At 35.2% G+C, this 23,951-nt stretch overlaps 2 protein-coding genes across 2 annotated transcripts; one reads left to right on the top strand and one right to left on the bottom strand.

The window, feature by feature from the left end:
* Positions 1-812: 812 nt before the first annotated feature.
* Positions 813-21,373, top strand: LOC130893892 (villin-like protein quail). Its single transcript, XM_057800331.1, has 13 exons — positions 813-871; positions 2,879-2,971; positions 3,024-3,137; positions 5,819-6,015; positions 6,064-6,262; positions 6,316-6,582; positions 6,640-6,853; positions 6,916-7,157; positions 7,257-7,437; positions 17,899-18,267; positions 18,324-18,479; positions 20,750-21,051; positions 21,168-21,373. Exons 1-13 carry the CDS (start codon positions 842-844, stop codon positions 21,279-21,281), a joined length of 2,478 nt encoding a protein of 825 aa, XP_057656314.1. The 5' UTR covers positions 813-841; the 3' UTR covers positions 21,282-21,373.
* Positions 21,374-21,870: 497 nt separating this feature from the next.
* Positions 21,871-23,115, bottom strand: LOC130893991 (uncharacterized). Its single transcript, XM_057800470.1, has 3 exons — positions 22,793-23,115; positions 22,114-22,295; positions 21,871-22,048 (listed from the first exon to the last, which is right to left on the bottom strand). The coding sequence occupies exons 1-3, from the start codon at positions 22,958-22,960 to the stop codon at positions 21,949-21,951; spliced, it is 450 nt and encodes a 149-aa protein (XP_057656453.1). The 5' UTR covers positions 22,961-23,115; the 3' UTR covers positions 21,871-21,948.
* Between the last annotated feature and the right edge of the window lie 836 nt (positions 23,116-23,951).

Genomic DNA, 23,951 nt, shown 5'->3' with positions numbered 1-23,951 from the left:
GAAATTCGGCATAAATTTCGAGTTATTTCCAAAATTCGAAATTTTCATAATTTAAACAAAAATAAATCGCTTAGCGGACAAAATCTTGATGTCAAAACCACCCCGAAAACTACCTAAATCCGAAAAAATCAGCAACATAATTAATTTCCGTGGTTCAAGAGCTCTGATCACTGGACTATTTTGTTCTGTTGATGAATGGTAATTACAAATTCCAACAAACGACTTGTTTTATAACAATCGTCCATAGAAGTAAATTATTTCACAAAATTATCGTATACAAATCTTCACTAAGTCCACTACAATATTTATACGAGGACTGGTATTTATATTTTAGATAAAACCAACGCATTTCCGATATAAACTCTACATAACCTCAATTAGAACATTAGATAATTTTATATGTGAAAAAAACGTTTCTTGAGGCATCAATTTTTTTATTTTATTAAATAATTTCATTAATATGTGTATTATTTCAAACGTGAGACTCAAAAATTTGCTTGGCAGCTTTCTCGTCACGTTTTTCCTTCGTCAGACATCTTGTTTTCGTTGTAATGACGTCAGAGTTTATTATTACTCGTATTTAATCGAAATTTATTAGTTCGCAAACGATTTATATCAATTAATTTATCCTTTTGGATTTAATCATTTTAACGAATTCTTTTCGATCTCCCCTCGTATAATTACGTGATAGATGGATGCGCGAAAAGGTCAACCGTAGGACACATCCCTCGAAACTCGCATTCATAACCATTGGGCGTACTTCCGGTAAATAATTTTTACAACAAATCAAAGGGCGAATTTAAAATATTTCCGAACTGTGTTTCATCATATTTGGTGCGTGATGACGAAGGAATTACCAAAAACTAATCACGTAAGTTGTTTTTAAGACATAACAGTTCATCGATACAAATAATCGATTCGAAAATCGATAGCGACGATTGTTAAATTAAACGAATCGATTTATTATCCACCGTATAAACCGGATCTTGTTACTAGCGACTACTAATCTGGAAAAAATCATATTTTTCTACGTGAAAATTAATACAAATTCGAATAACGTTTCATTATTTAAAGAAAAGTTATTGGATAAATAAAAATATTTATACGTATTAAACGATCACCCTGTATATTTATTTAACCTCGTTTTATTGAATTAACGGTATTACCAACCCTTTTTTTACGTTAATAACATTTTGTTTTTGTTTAAATTGTGTCAGTTTCGTGGCTAGGATGAATTTTTATTTTCCGTGTATCACACTCTGGTGGGGTTTGCAACATCGTCTAGTTCATTCGAGTTACCTCAAGAGGAAGAAGTTAATTGCGGGTATATTAGTTCACCGACTCTTCCGTGGAGTGTTTACACTAAGAAATCGAAGTTAGATTGTGTTGGTTGTACGTGATTATAATGCAAGTTTTGGAATTACAACACGATGATTATGTAAATAATTTTATTAATAATATCTACACGGTTTCCACAGATTTTATTTTATTTTTCGAACAGAATTTTGTCGTTATTTTAGCAATTTGTCGTTTTTGTTTCCAGTTGTGTCGTTTTTGTTCCCAGTTGTGTCTTTATTCCGGTAGGAATCTTCTAAATTCGGGAAATTGGGGGTTTCGATTTCCTAGGACCGTTTATCGAGAAAAATCGCTTTAAAATTGATTTGCAAAATAATAAAAGCGATAAAAATCGTTATTAAACATTAAGGACTATTGAATTTATGCAATTTTTATAAAAACATAGTTTTTTCTACATTAGAACCGACCAGTTTCGTTTTTTTCTCGGATTAAAGTTTCCAATTGGTGATATGTCTCAAATACGTAAATCACTGCCTCAATTATTAGAGCCAGTGATTAGAGATTTAAAGTATTTTACTTTCTAACCTACCAGAAGCTATTCCCGTTTCCAGTTGTGTCTTTATTCCGGAAGGAATCGTCTAAATTCGAGAAATTGGGGGTTTCAATTTCCTAGAATCGTTTATCGAGAAAAATCGCTTTAAAATTGATTTTCAAAATAATAAAAGCGATAAAAATCGTTATTAAACATTAAGGACTTTTCAATTTATGTAATTTTTATAAAAACATAGTTTTTTCTACATTAGAACCGACCAGTTTCGTTTTTTTCCCGGATTAACGTTTCCAATTGGTGATATGTCTTAAATACGTAAATCACTGCCTCAATTATTAGAGCCAGTGATTAGAGATTTAGAGTATTTTCCTTTCTAACCTACCAGAAGCTATCCCCGTTCCCAGTTGTGTCTTTATTCCGGAAGGAATCTTCTAAATTCGGGAAATTGGGGGTTTCACTGATTTTTGAACGAATTCCACGTGGTTTTTCCATTTTTTTCCAGTTTAATTCGCTAGTTGGGTGAGAAATACATAATTTGAGAAACGAAAAACAAAATGTTGTTAGTACGAGTCGAATTATATACACTAGCAGTCAAAAGTTTTCACCCATTCCGTAATCCATCAACTAAATATTTTCTATTAGAAACATTTAATTGAATAACCGTTCAACGGCGCCCGAATAAACACGATTAATTATAAAATATCTCATATCTGATTACACTAGAACGGTAATTAATTCGATTAATTAAATATACACAGTGGAAAAAAAAAAGTTTTCAAACGAATTACGATTTAATTCGATATCTACTGTAGTTATAAGACTTTTCAATCGAAATTACACATCTGTATTAATTGTTTTGATTATTATTTAGTTTATTTCCACTTTCTGTATAGTTTTAATACTACGGGGTGTTCGGAAATTAACGTAATTAACCGATTTGTCGATACCACAAGTTAAAATATTTGTGGAATCTTCTTGGCAGTTATAATCAGAGATTTCGTGTTAAAAATTTGTTTTTTGTCGTATTTTCAGGACGATACTTCGAACCGCGACTTCGATAGTGTCGATACAGCGTTTAGAAAAATCAATAAGAACGCTACGAATTTTTTAATATGGAAAATAGAGGTGGGTGTCGAATTTTCGAAAAATCCAACATTTTCTATCATATTTTTTACAGAATATGAACGTCGCCGCATTGCCAAAGGATCAATATGGGATTTTTCACTCAACAGATTCTTACATAATTTACGCGTGTTCTTTAAAAGATCAACCGTGCGGATCGGATACAGTGGTAAGCGAAAATCGACCGTTTAATCAATTCCGGACGTTTTTCCAACCGTTTCTTTCGATTTCTGTCTTTATTAACATCTCGCGGAATCTTCTTCTACTTCTAAGACGTTATTCGACCTGTCAAAACATCGATTATCGATTCAATATCGATGTTTAACATCTCGATAAATTCCTCGGACTTCTAAGATTATAGAATCGCAAATATTTCGGATTCTAATCGATTTCGGACGTTTTTCCAACCGTTTCTTTCGATTTCTGTCTTTATTAACGTCTAGCGGAATCTTCTTCTACTTCTAAGACGTTATTCGACCTGTCAAAACATCGATTATCGATTCAATATCGATGTTTAACATCTCGATAAATTCCTCGGACTTCTAAGATTATAGAATCGCAAATATTTCGGATTCTAATCGATTTCGGACGTTTTTCCAACCGTTTCTTTCGATTTCTGTCTTTATTAACGTCTAGCGGAATCTTCTTCTACTTCTAAGACGTTATTCGACCTGTCAAAACATCGATTATCGATTCAATATCGATGTTTAACATCTCGATAAATTCCTCGGACTTCTAAGATTATAGAATCGCAAATATTTCGGATTCTAATCGATTTCGGACGTTTTTCCAACCGTTTCTTTCGATTTCTGTCTTTATTAACGTCTCGCGGAATCTTTTTCTACTTCTAAGACGTTATTCGACCTGTCAAAACATCGATTATCGATTCAATATCGATGTTTAACATCTCGATAAATTCCTCGGACTTCTAAGATTATAGAATCGCAAATATTTCGGATTCTAATCGATTTCGGACGTTTTTCCAACCGTTTCTTTCGATTTCTATCTTTATTAACGTCTAGCGGAATCTTCTTCTACTTCTAAGACGTTATTCGACCTGTCAAAACATCGATTATCGATTCAATATCGATGTTTAACATCTCGATAAATTCCTCGGACTTCTAAGATTATAGAATCGCAAATATTTCGGATTCTAATCGATTTCGGACGTTTTTCCAACCGTTTCTTTCGATTTCTATCTTTATTAACGTCTAGCGGAATCTTCTTCTACTTCTAAGACGTTATTCGACCTGTCAAAACATCGATTATCGATTCAATATCGATGTTTAACATCTCGATAAATTCCTCGGACTTCTAAGATTATAGAATCGCAAATATTTCGGATTCTAATCGATTTCGGACGTTTTTCCAACCGTTTCTTTCGATTTCTGTCTTTATTAACGTCTAGCGGAATCTTCTTCTACTTCTAAGACGTTATTCGACCTGTCAAAACATCGATTATCGATTCAATATCGATGTTTAACATCTCGATAAATTCCTCGGACTTCTAAGATTATAGAATCGCAAATATTTCGGATTCTAATCGATTTCGGACGTTTTTCCAACCGTTTCTTTCGATTTCTGTCTTTATTAACGTCTAGCGGAATCTTCTTCTACTTCTAAGACGTTATTCGACCTGTCAAAACATCGATTATCGATTCAATATCGATGTTTAACATCTCGATAAATTCCTCGGACTTCTAAGATTATAGAATCGCAAATATTTCGGATTCTAATCGATTTCGGACGTTTTTCCAACCGTTTCTTTCGATTTCTGTCTTTATTAACGTCTCGCGGAATCTTCTTCTACTTCTAAGACGTTATTCGACCTATCAAAACATCGATTATCGATTCAATATCGATGTTTAACATCTCGATAAATTCCTCGGACTACTAAGATTATAGAATCGCAAATATTTCGGATTCTATTCGATTTCGGACGTTTTTCCAACCGTTTCTTTCGATTTCTGTCTTTATTAACGTCTAGCGGAATCTTCTTCTACTCCTAAGACGTTATTCGACCTGTCAAAACATCGATTATCGATTCAATATCGATGTTTAACATCTCGATAAATTCCTCGGACTTTTTAGATTATAGAATCGCAAATATTTCGGATTCTAATCGATTTCGGACGTTTTTCCAACCGTTTCTTTCGATTTCTGTCTTTATTAACGTCTAGCGGAATCTTCTTCTACTCCTAAGACGTTATTCGACCTGTCAAAACATCGATTATCGATTCAATATCGATGTTTAACATCTCGATAAATTCCTCGGACTTCTAAGATTATAGAATCGCAAATATTTCGGATTCTAATCGATTTCGGACGTTTTTCCAACCGTTTCTTTCGATTTCTGTCTTTATTAACGTCTAGCGGAATCTTCTTCTACTTCTAAGACGTTATTCGACCTGTCAAAACATCGATTATCGATTCAATATCGATGTTTAACATCTCGATAAATTCCTCGGACTTCTAAGATTATAGAATCGCAAATATTTCGGATTCTAATCGATTTCGGACGTTTCTCCAACCGTTTCTTTAACCATCAGTTCAGTTTCCTCATTTTCTGATATTCCTTGGCGATTAGAATCATTTTTTTACATACTACTATCGGAATCGATAGTTTTTTATGAGTTTAAAACAAAAATTTTATGATTAACAATTCATTTACTAGAAAAAACCATAAAAAAATCGATTCTTCGAATGAACCAGCTTATTCTTCAATAGTTTCTTCGATCTCAACAATTTCTTCATCAAAATTCCATAACCATACAAACGAAAATCCAAATTCCGACTTTAGAAATTGAAAAAATTTAATTTCGAACTACTTTTTTTTGGGTTATCGTTCAGACCAGAGCAACGAAGGGCTGTTTAGAACGGCACATACACTTTTGGCTGGGATCGGAAACTCACCCGGACAAATCGGGAATCGCCGCTTACAAAACGGTCGAATTGGATAATTTTTTGAATAACCATGCCACCCAACACAGGGAAACCGAAGGTTTCGAAACCTCAAGATTTTTAAGTTATTTCCAAAAAGGAATCAAGTAAGAATTAATCCCCAATATAACCGCGATTTAATTTAATTTTCACAGGATTTTAAACCCAGAATCGATCGACGATTATCCATTATCCAAATTATATAAATTACGAGGTAAAATAATCAAAGAAATGCCTCGAATATCGTGGGAATTCTTCACTAGTTCCGATATTTATTTAATAAAAACCCCCGATATTATATTTATATGGTTGGGAAGGGCTTCCGACACGGTCGACAAAGTACACGCAGTCGCAGTAAGTTTTTATTTTATCTGAAATCGTTCTATTTAACTATCGGGCTCCAACAGGTGGCCGAAGACTTGACGGAAAAATGTAAAACAACTTCTTTGGTGTTCGTCGACGACGGTTACGAAAAAACATTGAAAAACCACGTCAAAATGGAATTCGACAAATATTTACCTTTAGAAAAAAGGTCGGTCCTACCCGAAAATCGAGAAATTCGCCGAAAAAATCCACCCGCCATCAAATTATACAAGTGCGTCGAAACTAACGCCAAATACAGGGTGTCCGAAATAAAAATCGGTCCGATAAATCAACAAGATTTGGATTGTAACGTAAGTTTATTAAAATAAATAAAAAATTGTCTATATAACGAAATTAAATTTTCTCAGGACGTTTATATCCTGGATCAGGATTCGCGAGGCGTTTGGGTGTGGGTGGGTAGACTAGCGAACGATAAAGAAAGAAGAGAAGCGTTGCGGAACGCGCGCGGATTTGTAAAAAAGAAGAAGTACCCCGCGTGTACGCGAATAACGAGAGTTGTCGACGGTCACGAACCGCAAGAATTCAAAACGATTTTTTCCCGTTGGAAAACCGAAAATACAGGTTAAAATCAACAATTCTAACCTAACTTATATTTATATTTATATAAATAAATTTCGTTTCAGTTGCGAAACCTTCGGTTTCGAAATACGACGCAGTCGCGATGGAAAATCGACCGAATATGGCGGCCGAAACTCAATTGATAGATGACGGTACGGGAAGTTTAACAATATGGCGGGTAAATCGAAACGAAATCATCGAAATACCCAAAGAGAAACACGGAAATTTCTTCTCGGGGGATTGTTACGTCGTTTTATATACTTATCGAATTAATACCGAGCGAAAACATCTTTTATATTGTTGGTTGGTGAGTAATGTACGAGGAGCGAACGATAAATAGTAAAAATTTTTAGTTTATTCGAAAGTTGGGGTGTTGTTTTTCGAGTTTTGACTTTTGATTTTTTAGGGAGCTCAAGCTGTACAAGAGGAAATCGATAATGCGACGGCGAAATTAACGGAAATCGACGAAGATCTCGGTCGAATCGGTTTTCGAGCTAGATTGATCCAAGGGAGGGAAACTTCGCATTTTTTACAAATTTTCAAAGGGAAATTGACGATTTTCAAAGGAAGAGGAATTGATTTTGACGGTAAAATTACAAAAATACATTTATTCTTCTTTCCGTTACGTTCATCGTAAATTAAACGAAAAGATTCGTGCTCGAAACGAGTGACTGAAAGACCGGAAATTTGTAAAGGAAACGGAAACAAGCTTTTCAAAATGAAAAACGAAGATTATCGCCTTGGAAAATTGGACAAAAAACGTCTTGTATTTTGTAGGAGGACGAAAATTCACAAATCGCCGGTTAATTTCCAATTATTTTGATGAGCAGTGTACAAATTAAGCTTTAAACCAGGACTTGGAGACACGAATCTTCGATAAAAAGACGTGGACTAGTGACCGATAGCAAAAAACACCCTTAAATAATTCATAACGTTCAAAAAAATGTTTTTAAAGTTTGTATTTTAATGTAAGAAGGTACTACAAGAATTGGTGGGGGATTGCTGTAAAAATATAGATTATTTGGACACCCTGTAATCAAAATATTTATCCCTCAACAGTCTGTTTCCGAGGGAGGCTCTACGGAAATGGTAAATAGCCAAAAACGACTAGAAATCGATGTTTAAGACCCCCATCTCTACTCTACGGAGGTCGAGGACGATTTGGTGGTGCAAAACGTGAAAAAATCGATTTAAAACGAGAAAAAATTGGACAAAAAGGAGGTAAAAGTCTGCTTCCAGAAGAGACTGTACGTAGATGGATGATAAAATAGCCAAAAACGACTAGAAATCGATGTTTAAGGCCCCATCTCTACTCTACGGAGGTCGTGGACGATTTGGTGGTACAAAACGTGAAAAAATCGGTTAAAACGTGGGAAAATTGGACAAAAAGGAGGTAAAAGTCCGCTTCCAAAAGAGACTGTACGTAGATGGATGATAAAAGAGCCAAAAACGACTAGAAATCGATGTTTAAGGCCCCATCTCTACTCTACGGAGGTCGTGGACGATTTGGTGGTACAAAACGTGAAAAAATCGGTTCAAAACGAGAAAAAATTGGACAAAAAGGAGGTAAAAGTCCCCTTCCAAAAGAGACTGTACGTAGATGGATGATAAAATAGCCAAAAACGACTAGAAATCGATGTTTAAGACCCCCATTTCCACTCTACGGAGGTCGTGGACGATTTGGTGGTACAAAACGTGAAAAAATCGATTTAAAACGAGAAAAAATTGGACAAAAAGGAGGTAAAAGTCTGCTTCCAGAAGAGACTGTACGTAGATGGATGATAAAATAGCCAAAAACGACTAGAAATCGATGTTTAAGACCCCATCTCTACTCTACGGAGGTCGTGGACGATTTGGTGGTACAAAACGTGAAAAAATCGGTTAAAACGAGAAAAAATTGGACAAAAAGGCGGTAAAAGTCTGCTTCCAGAAGAGACTGTACGTAGATGGATGATAAAATAGCCAAAAACGACTAGAAATCGATGTTTAAGGCCCCATCTCTACTCTACGGAGGTCGTGGACGATTTGGTGGTACAAAACGTGAAAAAATCGGTTAAAACGTGGGAAAATTGGACAAAAAGGAGGTAAAAGTCCCCTTCCAAAAGAGACTGTACGTAGATGGATGATAAAATAGCCAAAAACGACTAGAAATCGATGTTTAAGACTCCCATTTCCACTCTACGGAGGTCGTGGACGATTTGGTGGTACAAAACGTGAAAAAATCGATTTAAAACGAGAAAAAATTGGACAAAAAGGCGGTAAAAGTCTGCTTCCAGAAGAGACTGTACGTAGATGGATGATAAAATAGCCAAAAACGACTAGAAATCGATGTTTAAGGCCCCATCTCTACTCTACGGAGGTCGTGGACGATTTGGTGGTACAAAACGTGAAAAAATCGGTTCAAAACGAGAAAAAATTGGACAAAAAGGAGGTAAAAGTCCGCTTCCAAAAGAGACTGTACGTAGATGGATGATAAAATAGCCAAAAACGACTAGAAATCGATGTTTAAGGCCCCATCTCTACTCTACGGAGGTCGTGGACGATTTGGTGGTACAAAACGTGAAAAAATCGGTTCAAAACGAGAAAAAATTGGACAAAAAGGAGGTAAAAGTCCCCTTCCAAAAGAGACTGTACGTAGATGGATGATAAAATAGCCAAAAACGACTAGAAATCGATGTTTAAGACCCCCATTTCCACTCTACGGAGGTCGTGGACGATTTGGTGGTACAAAACGTGAAAAAATCGATTTAAAACGAGAAAAAATTGGACAAAAAGGAGGTAAAAGTCTGCTTCCAGAAGAGACTGTACGTAGATGGATGATAAAATAGCCAAAAACGACTAGAAATCGATGTTTAAGACCCCATCTCTACTCTACGGAGGTCGAGGACGATTTGGTGGTACAAAACGTGAAAAAATCGGTTAAAACGAGAAAAAATTGGACAAAAAGGAGGTAAAAGTCTGCTTCCAGAAGAGACTGTACGTAGATGGATGATAAAATAGCCAAAAACGACTAGAAATCGATGTTTAAGACCCCATCTCTACTCTACGGAGGTCGAGGACGATTTGGTGGTACAAAACGTGAAAAAATCGGTTAAAACGAGAAAAAATTGGACAAAAAGGAGGTAAAAGTCTGCTTCCAGAAGAGACTGTACGTAGATGGATGATAAAATAGCCAAAAACGACTAGAAATCGATGTTTAAGACCCCATCTCTACTCTACGGAGGTCGAGGACGATTTGGTGGTACAAAACGTGAAAAAATCGGTTAAAACGAGAAAAAATTGGACAAAAAGGAGGTAAAAGTCCCCTTCCAAAAGAGACTGTACGTAGATGGATGATAAAATAGCCAAAAACGACTAGAAATCGATGTTTAAGACCCCCATCTCTACTCTACGGAGGTCGAGGACGATTTGGTGGTACAAAACGTGAAAAAATCGGTTCAAAACGAGAAAAAATTGCACAAAAAGGAGGTAAAAGTCCGCTTCCAAAAGAGACTGTACGTAGATGGATGATAAAATAGCCAAAAACGACTAGAAATCGATGTTTAAGGCCCCATCTCTACTCTACGGAGGTCGTGGACGATTTGGTGGTACAAAACGTGAAAAAATCGGTTCAAAACGAGAAAAAATTGGACAAAAAGGCGGTAAAAGTCTGCTTCCAGAAGAGACTGTACGTAGATGGATGATAAAATAGCCAAAAACGACTAGAAATCGATGTTTAAGGCCCCATCTCTACTCTACGGAGGTCGTGGACGATTTGGTGGTACAAAACGTGAAAAAATCGGTTCAAAACGAGAAAAAATTGGACAAAAAGGAGGTAAAAGTCTGCTTACAAAAGAGACTGTACGTAGATGGATGATAAAATAGCCAAAAACGACTAGAAATCGATGTTTAAGGCCCCATCTCTACTCTACGGAGGTCGTGGACGATTTGGTGGTACAAAACGTGAAAAAATCGGTTCAAAACGAGAAAAAATTGGACAAAAAGGAGGTAAAAGTCCGCTTCCAAAAGAGACTGTACGTAGATGGATGATAAAATAGCCAAAAACGACTAGAAATCGATGTTTAAGGCCCCATCTCTACTCTACGGAGGTCGTGGACGATTTGGTGGTACAAAACGTGAAAAAATCGGTTCAAAACGAGAAAAAATTGGACAAAAAGGAGGTAAAAGTCTGCTTACAAAAGAGACTGTACGTAGATGGATGATAAAATAGCCAAAAACGACTAGAAATCGATGTTTAAGGCCCCATCTCTACTCTACGGAGGTCGTGGACGATTTGGTGGTACAAAACGTGAAAAAATCGGTTCAAAACGAGAAAAAATTGGACAAAAAGGAGGTAAAAGTCCGCTTCCAAAAGAGACTGTACGTAGATGGATGATAAAATAGCCAAAAACGACTAGAAATCGATGTTTAAGACCCCATCTCTACTCTACGGAGGTCGTGGACGATTTGGTGGTACAAAACGTGAAAAAATCGGTTCAAAACGAGAAAAAATTGGACAAAAAGGAGGTAAAAGTCCGCTTCCAAAAGAGACTGTACGTAGATGGATGATAAAATAGCCAAAAACGACTAGAAATCGATGTTTAAGGCCCCATCTCTACTCTACGGAGGTCGTGGACGATTTGGTGGTACAAAACGTGAAAAAATCGGTTCAAAACGAGAAAAAATTGGACAAAAAGGAGGTAAAAGTCCGCTTCCAAAAGAGACTGTACGTAGATGGATGATAAAATAGCCAAAAACGACTAGAAATCGATGTTTAAGGCCCCATCTCTACTCTACGGAGGTCGTGGACGATTTGGTGGTACAAAACGTGAAAAAATCGGTTCAAAACGAGAAAAAATTGGACAAAAAGGAGGTAAAAGTCTGCTTACAAAAGAGACTGTACGTAGATGGATGATAAAATAGCCAAAAACGACTAGAAATCGATGTTTAAGGCCCCATCTCTACTCTACGGAGGTCGTGGACGATTTGGTGGTACAAAACGTGAAAAAATCGGTTCAAAACGAGAAAAAATTGGACAAAAAGGAGGTAAAAGTCTGCTTACAAAAGAGACTGTACGTAGATGGATGATAAAATAGCCAAAAACGACTAGAAATCGATGTTTAAGGCCCCATCTCTACTCTACGGAGGTCGTGGACGATTTGGTGGTACAAAACGTGAAAAAATCGGTTCAAAACGAGAAAAAATTGGACAAAAAGGAGGTAAAAGTCTGCTTACAAAAGAGACTGTACGTAGATGGATGATAAAATAGCCAAAAACGACTAGAAATCGATGTTTAAGGCCCCATCTCTACTCTACGGAGGTCGTGGACGATTTGGTGGTACAAAACGTGAAAAAATCGGTTCAAAACGAGAAAAAATTGGACAAAAAGGAGGTAAAAGTCCGCTTCCAAAAGAGACTGTACGTAGATGGATGATAAAATAGCCAAAAACGACTAGAAATCGATGTTTAAGGCCCCATCTCTACTCTACGGAGGTCGTGGACGATTTGGTGGTACAAAACGTGAAAAAATCGGTTCAAAACGAGAAAAAATTGGACAAAAAGGAGGTAAAAGTCTGCTTACAAAAGAGACTGTACGTAGATGGATGATAAAATAGCCAAAAACGACTAGAAATCGATGTTTAAGGCCCCATCTCTACTCTACGGAGGTCGTGGACGATTTGGTGGTACAAAACGTGAAAAAATCGGTTCAAAACGAGAAAAAATTGGACAAAAAGGAGGTAAAAGTCCGCTTCCAAAAGAGACTGTACGTAGATGGATGATAAAATAGCCAAAAACGACTAGAAATCGATGTTTAAGACCCCATCTCTACTCTACGGAGGTCGTGGACGATTTGGTGGTACAAAACGTGAAAAAATCGGTTCAAAACGAGAAAAAATTGGACAAAAAGGAGGTAAAAGTCTGCTTCCAGAAGAGACTGTACGTAGATGGATGATAAAATAGCCAAAAACGACTAGAAATCGATGTTTAAGACCCCCATCTCTACTCTACGGAGGTCGTGGACGATTTGGTGGTACAAAACGTGAAAAAATCGGTTCAAAACGAGAAAAAATTGCACAAAAAGGAGGTAAAAGTCCGCTTCCAAAAGAGACTGTACGTAGATGGATGATAAAATAGCCAAAAACGACTAGAAATCGATGTTTAAGACCCCCATTTCCACTCTACGGAGGTCGTGGACGATTTGGTGGTACAAAACGTGAAAAAATCGATTTAAAACGAGAAAAAATTGGACAAAAAGGCGGTAAAAGTCTGCTTCCAGAAGAGACTGTACGTAGATGGATGATAAAATAGCCAAAAACGACTAGAAATCGATGTTTAAGACCCCCATTTCCACTCTACGGAGGTCGTGGACGATTTGGTGGTACAAAACGTGAAAAAATCGGTTCAAAACGAGAAAAAATTGGACAAAAAGGCGGTAAGAGTCTGCTTCCAGAAGAGACTGTACGTAGATGGATGATAAAATAGCCAAAAACGACTAGAAATCGATGTTTAAGGCCCCATCTCTACTCTACGGAGGTCGAGGACGATTTGGTGGTACAAAACGTGAAAAAATCGATTTAAAACGAGAAAAAATTGGACAAAAAGGCGGTAAAAGTCTGCTTCCAGAAGAGACTGTACGTAGATGGATGATAAAATAGCCAAAAACGACTAGAAATCGATGTTTAAGGCCCCATCTCTACTCTACGGAGGTCGTGGACGATTTGGTGGTACAAAACGTGAAAAAATCGGTTAAAACGTGGGAAAATTGGACAAAAAGGAGGTAAAAGTCCGCTTCCAAAAGAGACTGTACGTAGATGGATGATAAAAGAGCCAAAAACGACTAGAAATCGATGTTTAAGACCCCCATTTCCACTCTACGGAGGTCGTGGACGATTTGGTGGTACAAAACGTGAAAAAATCGATTTAAAACGAGAAAAAATTGGACAAAAAGGAGGTAAAAGTCTGCTTCCAGAAGAGGCTGTACGTAGATGGATGATAAAAGAGCCAAAAACGACTAGAAATCGATGTTTAAGACCCCCATTTCCACTCTACGGAGGTCGTGGACGATTTGGTGGTACAAAACGTGAAAAAATCGATTTAAAACGAGAAAAAATTGGACAAAAAGGAGGTAAAAGTCTGCTTCCAGAAGAGACTGTACGTAGATGGATGATAAAATAGCCAAAAACGACTAGAAATCGATGTTTAAGACCCCCATCTCTACTCTACGGAGGTCGAGGACGATTTGGTGGTACAAAACGTGAAAAAATCGGTTAAAACGAGAAAAAATTGGACAAAAAGGAGGTAAAAGTCTGCTTCCAGAAGAGACTGTACGTAGATGGATGATAAAATAGCCAAAAACGACTAGAAATCGATGTTTAAGACCCCCATCTCTACTCTACGGAGGTCGTGGACGATTTGGTGGTACAAAACGTGAAAAAATCGGTTCAAAACGAGAAAAAATTGGACAAAAAGGAGGTAAAAGTCTGCTTCCAGAAGAGACTGTACGTAGATGGATGATAAAATAGCCAAAAACGACTAGAAATCGATGTTTAAGACCCCCATCTCTACTCTACGGAGGTCGTGGACGATTTGGTGGTACAAAACGTGAAAAAATCGGTTCAAAACGAGAAAAAATTGGACAAAAAGGAGGTAAAAGTCTGCTTCCAGAAGAGACTGTACGTAGATGGATGATAAAATAGCCAAAAACGACTAGAAATCGATGTTTAAGACCCCCATCTCTACTCTACGGAGGTCGAGGACGATTTGGTGGTACAAAACGTGAAAAAATCGGTTAAAACGAGAAAAAATTGGACAAAAAGGAGGTAAAAGTCTGCTTCCAGAAGAGACTGTACGTAGATGGATGATAAAATAGCCAAAAACGACTAGAAATCGATGTTTAAGACCCCATCTCTACTCTACGGAGGTCGTGGACGATTTGGTGGTACAAAACGTGAAAAAATCGGTTCAAAACGAGAAAAAATTGGACAAAAAGGAGGTAAAAGTCTGCTTCCAGAAGAGACTGTACGTAGATGGATGATAAAATAGCCAAAAACGACTAGAAATCGATGTTTAAGACCCCCATTTCCACTCTACGGAGGTCGTGGACGATTTGGTGGTACAAAACGTGAAAAAATCGGTTCAAAACGAGAAAAAATTGGACAAAAAGGAGGTAAAAGTCTGCTTACAAAAGAGACTGTACGTAGATGGATGATAAAATAGCCAAAAACGACTAGAAATCGATGTTTAAGACCCCCATTTCCACTCTACGGAGGTCGAGGACGATTTGGTGGTACAAAACGTGAAAAAATCGGTTAAAACGAGAAAAAATTGCACAAAAAGGAGGTAAAAGTCCGCTTCCAAAAGAGACTGTACGTAGATGGATGATAAAATAGCCAAAAACGACTAGAAATCGATGTTTAAGACCCCCATTTCCACTCTACGGAGGTCGTGGACGATTTGGTGGTACAAAACGTGAAAAAATCGATTTAAAACGAGAAAAAATTGGACAAAAAGGCGGTAAAAGTCTGCTTCCAGAAGAGACTGTACGTAGATGGATGATAAAAGAGCCAAAAACGACTAGAAATCGATGTTTAAGACCCCCATTTCCACTCTACGGAGGTCGTGGACGATTTGGTGGTACAAAACGTGAAAAAATCGGTTCAAAACGAGAAAAAATTGGACAAAAAGGAGGTAAAAGTCTGCTTCCAGAAGAGACTGTACGTAGATGGATGATAAAATAGCCAAAAACGACTAGAAATCGATGTTTAAGACCCCATCTCTACTCTACGGAGGTCGTGGACGATTTGGTGGTACAAAACGTGAAAAAATCGGTTCAAAACGAGAAAAAATTGGACAAAAAGGAGGTAAAAGTCTGCTTCCAGAAGAGACTGTACGTAGATGGATGATAAAATAGCCAAAAACGACTAGAAATCGATGTTTAAGACCCCCATTTCCACTCTACGGAGGTCGTGGACGATTTGGTGGTACAAAACGTGAAAAAATCGGTTCAAAACGAGAAAAAATTGGACAAAAAGGAGGTAAAAGTCTGCTTACAAAAGAGACTGTACGTAGATGGATGATAAAATAGCCAAAAACGACTAGAAATCGATGTTTAAGACCCCCATTTCCACTCTACGGAGGTCGAGGACGATTTGGTGGTACAAAACGTGAAAAAATCGGTTAAAACGAGAAAAAATTGCACAAAAAGGAGGTAAAAGTCCGCTTCCAAAAGAGACTGTACGTAGATGGATGATAAAATAGCCAAAAACGACTAGAAATCGATGTTTAAGACCCCCATTTCCACTCTACGGAGGTCGTGGACGATTTGGTGGTACAAAACGTGAAAAAATCGATTTAAAACGAGAAAAAATTGGACAAAAAGGCGGTAAAAGTCTGCTTCCAGAAGAGACTGTACGTAGATGGATGATAAAAGAGCCAAAAACGACTAGAAATCGATGTTTAAGACCCCCATTTCCACTCTACGGAGGTCGTGGACGATTTGGTGGTACAAAACGTGAAAAAATCGATTTAAAACGAGAAAAAATTGGACAAAAAGGAGGTAAAAGTCTGCTTCCAGAAGAGACTGTACGTAGATGGATGATAAAATAGCCAAAAACGACTAGAAATCGATGTTTAAGACCCCCATCTCTACTCTACGGAGGTCGAGGACGATTTGGTGGTACAAAACGTGAAAAAATCGGTTAAAACGAGAAAAAATTGGACAAAAAGGAGGTAAAAGTCTGCTTCCAGAAGAGACTGTACGTAGATGGATGATAAAATAGCCAAAAACGACTAGAAATCGATGTTTAAGACCCCCATTTCCACTCTACGGAGGTCGTGGACGATTTGGTGGTACAAAACGTGAAAAAATCGGTTCAAAACGAGAAAAAATTGGACAAAAAGGAGGTAAAAGTCTGCTTCCAGAAGAGACTGTACGTAGATGGATGATAAAATAGCCAAAAACGACTAGAAATCGATGTTTAAGACCCCCATTTCCACTCTACGGAGGTCGTGGACGATTTGGTGGTACAAAACGTGAAAAAATCGATTTAAAACGAGAAAAAATTGGACAAAAAGGCGGTAAAAGTCTGCTTCCAGAAGAGACTGTACGTAGATGGATGATAAAAGAGCCAAAAACGACTAGAAATCGATGTTTAAGACCCCCATTTCCACTCTACGGAGGTCGTGGACGATTTGGTGGTACAAAACGTGAAAAAATCGATTTAAAACGAGAAAAAATTGGACAAAAAGGAGGTAAAAGTCTGCTTCCAGAAGAGACTGTACGTAGATGGATGATAAAATAGCCAAAAACGACTAGAAATCGATGTTTAAGACCCCCATCTCTACTCTACGGAGGTCGAGGACGATTTGGTGGTACAAAACGTGAAAAAATCGGTTAAAACGAGAAAAAATTGGACAAAAAGGAGGTAAAAGTCTGCTTCCAGAAGAGACTGTACGTAGATGGATGATAAAATAGCCAAAAACGACTAGAAATCGATGTTTAAGACCCCATCTCTACTCTACGGAGGTCGTGGACGATTTGGTGGTACAAAACGTGAAAAAATCGGTTCAAAACGAGAAAAAATTGGACAAAAAGGAGGTAAAAGTCTGCTTCCAGAAGAGACTGTACGTAGATGGATGATAAAATAGCCAAAAACGACTAGAAATCGATGTTTAAGACCCCCATCTCTACTCTACGGAGGTCGTGGACGATTTGGTGGTACAAAACGTGAAAAAATCGGTTCAAAACGAGAAAAAATTGGACAAAAAGGAGGTAAAAGTCTGCTTACAAAAGAGACTGTACGTAGATGGATGATAAAATAGCCAAAAACGACTAGAAATCGATGTTTAAGACCCCCATTTCCACTCTACGGAGGTCGTGGACGATTTGGTGGTACAAAACGTGAAAAAATCGGTTCAAAACGTGGAAAAATTGCACAAAAAGGAGGTAAAAGAGCCCCAGAGAACTACATTCGAAATATCGATAATTATTCTTTGGAGACATCGAATGTTAATCGATTCATTCATATGCCCCGAGTTAGTTTTCTGATCGCCTCGTATTTATTTTTCAGAATCCGGTAGAAATTTGAAGCAGCCTTCGCAGTACCTTCTCCAAGTTTACGGTTCGTCGACTTACAGTTGCAAAGCCGTCCAAGTGAGCGTCAAAGCGTCGACGTTCAATTCGAATTTTTGCTTTGTTTTGAAAAGATCCAAAAAAACTTTCGTTTGGTCGGGCGGTTATTCGACGGGCGATCAACGGGAGATGGCGAAAGGATTCGCGGGGCCCGATTTCGAACTGATTTTGGAAGGAAAGGAACGCGAAGATTTTTTTAATCTGTTGGGGGGGAAAGTCCCCTATTCCACTCAAATTTCGAAATTGGATTTCGATCCTAAACCGGCTAGATTGTTCAGGTGTTCGTATTCGAATGGGGAATTCAGAGGTAATTTTGAGGGGGATTAATTGTTTTTTTGGGGGGATAATGTCGATGTTTTTCAGCTGAAGAAATCGTTTTTTTCAAACAAAGAGATTTGGTGCCCGAACACGTTATGTTTTTGGATACGGACGCGTCCATTTATATATGGATAGGAAAACTTAGTAGTAGAGAAGAAAGGAGGTTGTGCGCCGAATGGGCTATCGAATATTTGCAATCAGGTGATTTTGGCCTAATACTTTGACTTTTTACAAAAATTTAACAAATTTTATATCCATTTATAGATCGAAAGGGTTAATTTTGAAATTCGAAATTTCGTTTCATAACTTTCAACTTGTATGTCAGATAACTCGCCTTGTATAATCACGGAAAAGCCGTTGTATTTTTTTTATGATAATTTCAAGGTTTTTCTTTCGATTTTTCTACATTACAACGTTGCCGGTTTAAAACTGTAGATGCTATAAATTTTTATGTTATTATTGTTCAAAAAAAAGTTACTTCAGCTTTAACCCCGTATATATATCGCAAATATTGAAATTAAGGAATTTTAATATATGGATTCGTATAAACGAGAGTTTCCTTAATCGATTCATATAAAAAATAAATCGATATCTCGAAGGATTTTGGAAATATAGAGCTTTTAATACAAGCGTGTCAAAATTTTTTTCCAAATTTCCAGATTTTTTTATATATTAGTTGAAAATACACCTTTATAGTAAGAGTATGTAAGAAAAACATGAAATATAAAGTATTTTTTACAAATTTGTCAAAAATTGAAACAAATTTTTCTCCATTTTCAGATCGAAAGGGTTAATTTTGAAATTAGAAATTTAGTTTCATAACTTTCAACTTGTATGTCAAATAACTCGCCTTGTATAATCACGGAAAAGCCGTTGTATTTTTTTTATGATAATTTCAAGGTTTTTCTTTCGATTTTTCTACATTACAACGTTGCCGGTTTAAAACTGTAAATGCTATAAATTTTTATATTATTATTGTTCAAAAAAAAGTTACTTCAGCTTTAGCCCCGTATATATATCGCAAATATTGAAATTAAGGAATTTTGATATATGGATTCGTATAAACGAGAGTTCCCTTAATCGATTCATATAAAAAATAAATCGATATCTCGAAGGGTTTTGAAAATATAGAGCTTTTAATACAAGCGTGTCAAAATTTTTTTCCAAATTTCCAGATTTTTTTATATATTAGTTGAAAATACACCTTTATAGTAAGAGTATGTAAGAAAAACATGAAATATAGAGTATTTTTTACAAATTTGTCAAAAATTGAAACAAATTTTTCTCCATTTTCGGATCGAAAGGGTTAATTTTGAAATTTGAAATTTCGTTTCTTAACTTTCAACTTGTATGTCAAAAAACTCGCCTTGTATAATCACGGAAAAGCCGTTGTATTTTTTTTATGATAATTTCAAGGTTTTTCTTTCGATTTTTCTACGTTACAACGTTGCCGGTTTAAAACTGTAGATGCTATAAATTTTTATATTATTATTGCTCAAAAAAAAGTTACTTCAGATTCAACCCCGTATATTTGTCACAAATATTAAAATTAAGGAATTTAATATATGCATTCGTATAAACGAGAGTTTCCTTAATCGTTTCATATCAAAAATAAATCGATATGTCGAAGGGTTTTGAAAATATAAAGTTTTTAATACAAGCGTGTACAAAATTTTTTTTCAAATTTCCAGAGTTTTTGATATATTAGTTGAAAATACACATTTATAGTAAGAGTATGTAAGAAAAACATGAAATATAGAGTATTTTTTACAAATTTGTCAAAAATTGAAACAAATTTTTCTCCATTTTCGGATCGAAAGGGTTAATTTTGAAATTTGAAATTTCGTTTCTTAACTTTCAACTTGTATGTCAAAAAACTCGCCTTGTATAATCACGGAAAAGCCGTTGTATTTTTTTTATGATAATTTCAAGGTTTTTCTTTCGATTTTTCTACGTTACAACGTTGCCGGTTTAAAACTGTAGATGCTATAAATTTTTATGTTATTATTGTTCAAAAAAAAGTTACTTCAACTTTAACCCCGTATATATCTCACAAATATTAAAATTAAGGGATTTAATATATGCATTCGTATAAAAACGAGTTTTCCTAATCGATTCATATCAAAAATAAATCGATATCTCGAAAGATTTTGGAAATATAGAGTTTTTAATACAAGCGTGTCAAAATTTTTTTCCAAATTTCTAGATTTTTTGACATATTAGTTGAAAATACACATTTATAGTAAAAGTAAGCACAAAAAAAACATGAAATATAAATCATTTTTGTCCGAAAAATCCAAAAACAACGTTAATTTTCGCAAAAACGTCTAATTTTTCCGGAAAATCCAATTTTCCACCCACAATAATTATTTTTCCAATCGACTGATATCTTTATCGAACTTCTCGGTATCATCGAACTACATACACTACGAATTCTCATCGAAATATACGCTCGAAACCACCATTTTCAGATCCCGCCGGTAGAGATCTGAACATATCGATGATACAGATCAAACAAGAACAAGAACCGCCGACTTTCATCGGTTTCTTTCCTATTTGGGATAAAAATCATTGGACCAATTACAAAACATTTTCGAAAATCAGACAAGACATCGAAATGAAATCACCGAATCGAGAAGGAAACGCCCCCGCCAACGGATCCACGAACAATGAAGGAGAAAGCGAATTCGATCGTTACGAGAAATATCCTTTGAATATCCTGAAGGAACCCAACGACAAATTACCTCCCAGAATCGATCCTCTCAATAAAGAAGTAAGTTTCGATCCATATAAGTAAGTAGCAGATAATTGGAAATAGTAGAGTATGTGACAACACTGTAAAATTATTGGCGCGTTCGGTAGAAATTTTATTATTCGATTTATTTTCAGTTGCATCTAACTCACGATGATTTCGTTTCGATATTCCATATGTCTTATAAAGATTTCGAAAAATTACCGAGATGGAAACAACAAGAAATGAAAAAGAAAGCAGCTTTATTCTAATTATTTAAATATTTATTTATCGTCAATTTGTTATCGTCACTTTATAATTATTCTAACAATTTACACATTCAAATATATTATTTAAACTGTAATATTTCGATATTACGTATAATTGCCCCAATTACCCCTACGATAATTCAAACCTACACTAATTTAGATATGAAATAACCTCAAAAACTATGAATTTTAGCTGTATTCTATTTTAAACGTCGAAATATAATTTTCGAATCAAGTTTCTTCTAAAATAATCATATAATTTCAATATATTCATAAAAAAAAATCGATTTTATCAATATTAATCATACCACTAAATATTTAACCTCAAATTTTTTAACTGCGTTTTCGATACTCACAATTAAACATCCTGTAACATAAATTTATTATTCTCAGAACACAATTGATTTTTTTTTTCATTCAAATTAATATTTTAATAATATTTATTTATAATATAATTACTATAATTGAAATTTGAACCATTTTGTAGAGGAATTTCGCGTTTGCGCACGTCCAGTTCATTGAACTCAATATCTGACGTCATTTATTATGACGTCAGTTACGAAACACTTTATTTAAAGGAAAAAAAACAAAGTTAATAATAAAAAATTTATTGTAAAATCAACAAAATCTTAAAGACATTGTCAAGTACAATCTACCAAAATAGTAATATTCAGTATTTAAAGAAATCCAATGTATTTAAACCCGATTTCATTCTATCTCCTATAGATTTGTTCAATTTCAGTTCGGCGCAGTTTTTCCATAACCAAATCCTAGAAACTATTCTATTAAAATCTACACAAAAATTAAGTGAATAATTGAAAGATTTTTTTCGTACCTACAATCTTTTTTCCACACGTAAGCTAAATCGTTCAACGAATAGGTTCTTCCTCCTTGACATAAAATTTCAGTTTTGACCTTGACCGTTTCGTTTGTACTTTTATCTTTTGTTTCGACTTCCGCGTTTAACAAATACTGATTCTGTTTCGGTGTCAATTCGCTTTTTTTATCATTTGTTACCTATACATATACATTCAATATATTAAAAGAATAATCAAAATATTTTTATTAATCATGAGGTAGGTAGTCTAACCGTATAACATAGCTAACAGCGCCATCTATACAACAAATGATATATTACAATTATTAATTTACAAATAAGTATTGTTCGGATACAAAATGGCGGTATAAATTTAAAATTGAATTTTATCGCTGAATAGGAATAATTTTGGAATAAATTTTCACTTTGTTACGGAGTCATCTTTGTGACAAATAATATACTACAATTATTAATTGTTAAAAAGGGGTATAAATTTGAAATTAGAAATCTATATTCGTTAGAAAGCCATCTATGTGATAAATGATACACTACAGTTTTATATTGTTAAATAAATGAAATCTAGATAAAAAATAGCGGAATAATTTTAGAATAGATTCTCGTTAATAAATAATTTAAGAAATTGTACGTATCTACATGAAAAAATATTACTGCGTTAATTTCTATATGTATTATTTACCTCGTTATCTTCGGAGCTGGTACTTTTGTTATCATCCATTCCCCCTGTATATGATTTGGTATCACGTAAATTTAAATGTTGATTAAAAAGTAGTCCGAGGCTCGTTGTCGAGACAGATCTTTTTAAAGGTGTAGATTTCGATTTAAAATTAATTTTTTTTTGAGACATTGTATTTTATGTCACTAATAGGCACTCATATTTGACAATCGTTGTTGATGTTTCTATTCAAAATAAAATTATAGTATGAGTCATAGAAAACACAAACACACAGACTAAGTATATGATAAATATTATTTAGTTTTATAACCAGACAATTTCGAAATACGTTTTACTAAAGTTTATTATCCAAAATATAAAGTAGTTACTCGAAACTTTTTACTTATTAATTAATTCTGTCAAAACTTAGCTGGTAAACTGAGTTACTAAAATAAACCAATAGAGGTCGTAACTTGTATAAATAAACGGATATTGGAATTTGATAAAAAAAAAATTAAATTGCTAGTGACAAACATTTTTATAATAAAAAATCAAATAAATTCTCATAAAATTGAAACGGGGTCCTCTAGAATGTAGATCTCTGTTACTGGCTCACATTTAAAATCTTACTTTTTGGTGTTTTTATTTTTGAAAGTTTGTCAACCTGGATTCGGATACTAAGTTGCAATCATGCATCGAGAAATAACCAAGATTATTGAATAAACAACGTCCTTCTTGCAAAGGTGTTTGATATTGTATTTTTGTGCATTTAAAAGTTATTATTTGTTGCGAATTATACTGTCGTGTTAACTTAGTCATTATGAGTAAACGAATAAAGGACTGCTGTGTACCATGATGAACGAATAAGCAACCGATAAGGTGAGTAAGTAATATTTACTACTAGTTATCAACATAAAAATATTTAAATTCAAATCAAGTTCATATCTTTACGAAAATAACTCTTTTCTTCCTAACTTCATTAATTTGTATTTAGAAAATCATTTCGTTGAATGGTTGAATATGTTGAATGATTTTATCATTATTTTACTTTTTTTAAGACATTCCATTCCTACGAATTGACATGTTTGCAAAATTTGGTTGCAAATAGTAAATAACCCCAAGTTAATGCTTGCAGATACAATATTATAGTCACATAGAATATTTGAACCAATTTGTAGAAACC

The sequence above is a fragment of the Diorhabda carinulata genome, chromosome 5 (assembly GCF_026250575.1).
Source record: "Diorhabda carinulata isolate Delta chromosome 5, icDioCari1.1, whole genome shotgun sequence".
Taxonomy (NCBI): Eukaryota; Metazoa; Arthropoda; class Insecta; order Coleoptera; family Chrysomelidae; genus Diorhabda; species Diorhabda carinulata.
Note: the sequence above shows the minus strand (reverse complement) of the source record. Positions and strands in the feature narration are given on the sequence as shown.

What these genes read in the sequence shown, in the direction of transcription:
- LOC130893892 (XM_057800331.1), top strand. Translation starts at nt 842, where the DNA reads ATGACGAAGGAATTACCAAAAACTAATCAC. An exon ending in TATTTCCAAAAAGGAATCAA is followed by an intron (nt 6,016 to 6,063) that starts GTAAGAATTAAT and finishes TAATTTTCACAG; the next exon opens with GATTTTAAACCCAGAATCGA. An exon ending in AACAAGATTTGGATTGTAAC is followed by an intron (nt 6,583 to 6,639) that starts GTAAGTTTATTA and finishes AAATTTTCTCAG; the next exon opens with GACGTTTATATCCTGGATCA.
- LOC130893991 (XM_057800470.1), bottom strand. Translation starts at nt 22,960, where the DNA reads ATGTCTCAAAAAAAAATTAATTTTAAATCGAAATCTACACCTTTAAAA. An exon ending in CCAGCTCCGAAGATAACGAG is followed by an intron (nt 22,296 to 22,792) that starts GTAAATAATACA and finishes GTATATGTATAG; the next exon opens with GTAACAAATGATAAAAAAAG. An exon ending in GTGTGGAAAAAAGATTGTAG is followed by an intron (nt 22,049 to 22,113) that starts GTACGAAAAAAA and finishes AATAGTTTCTAG; the next exon opens with GATTTGGTTATGGAAAAACT.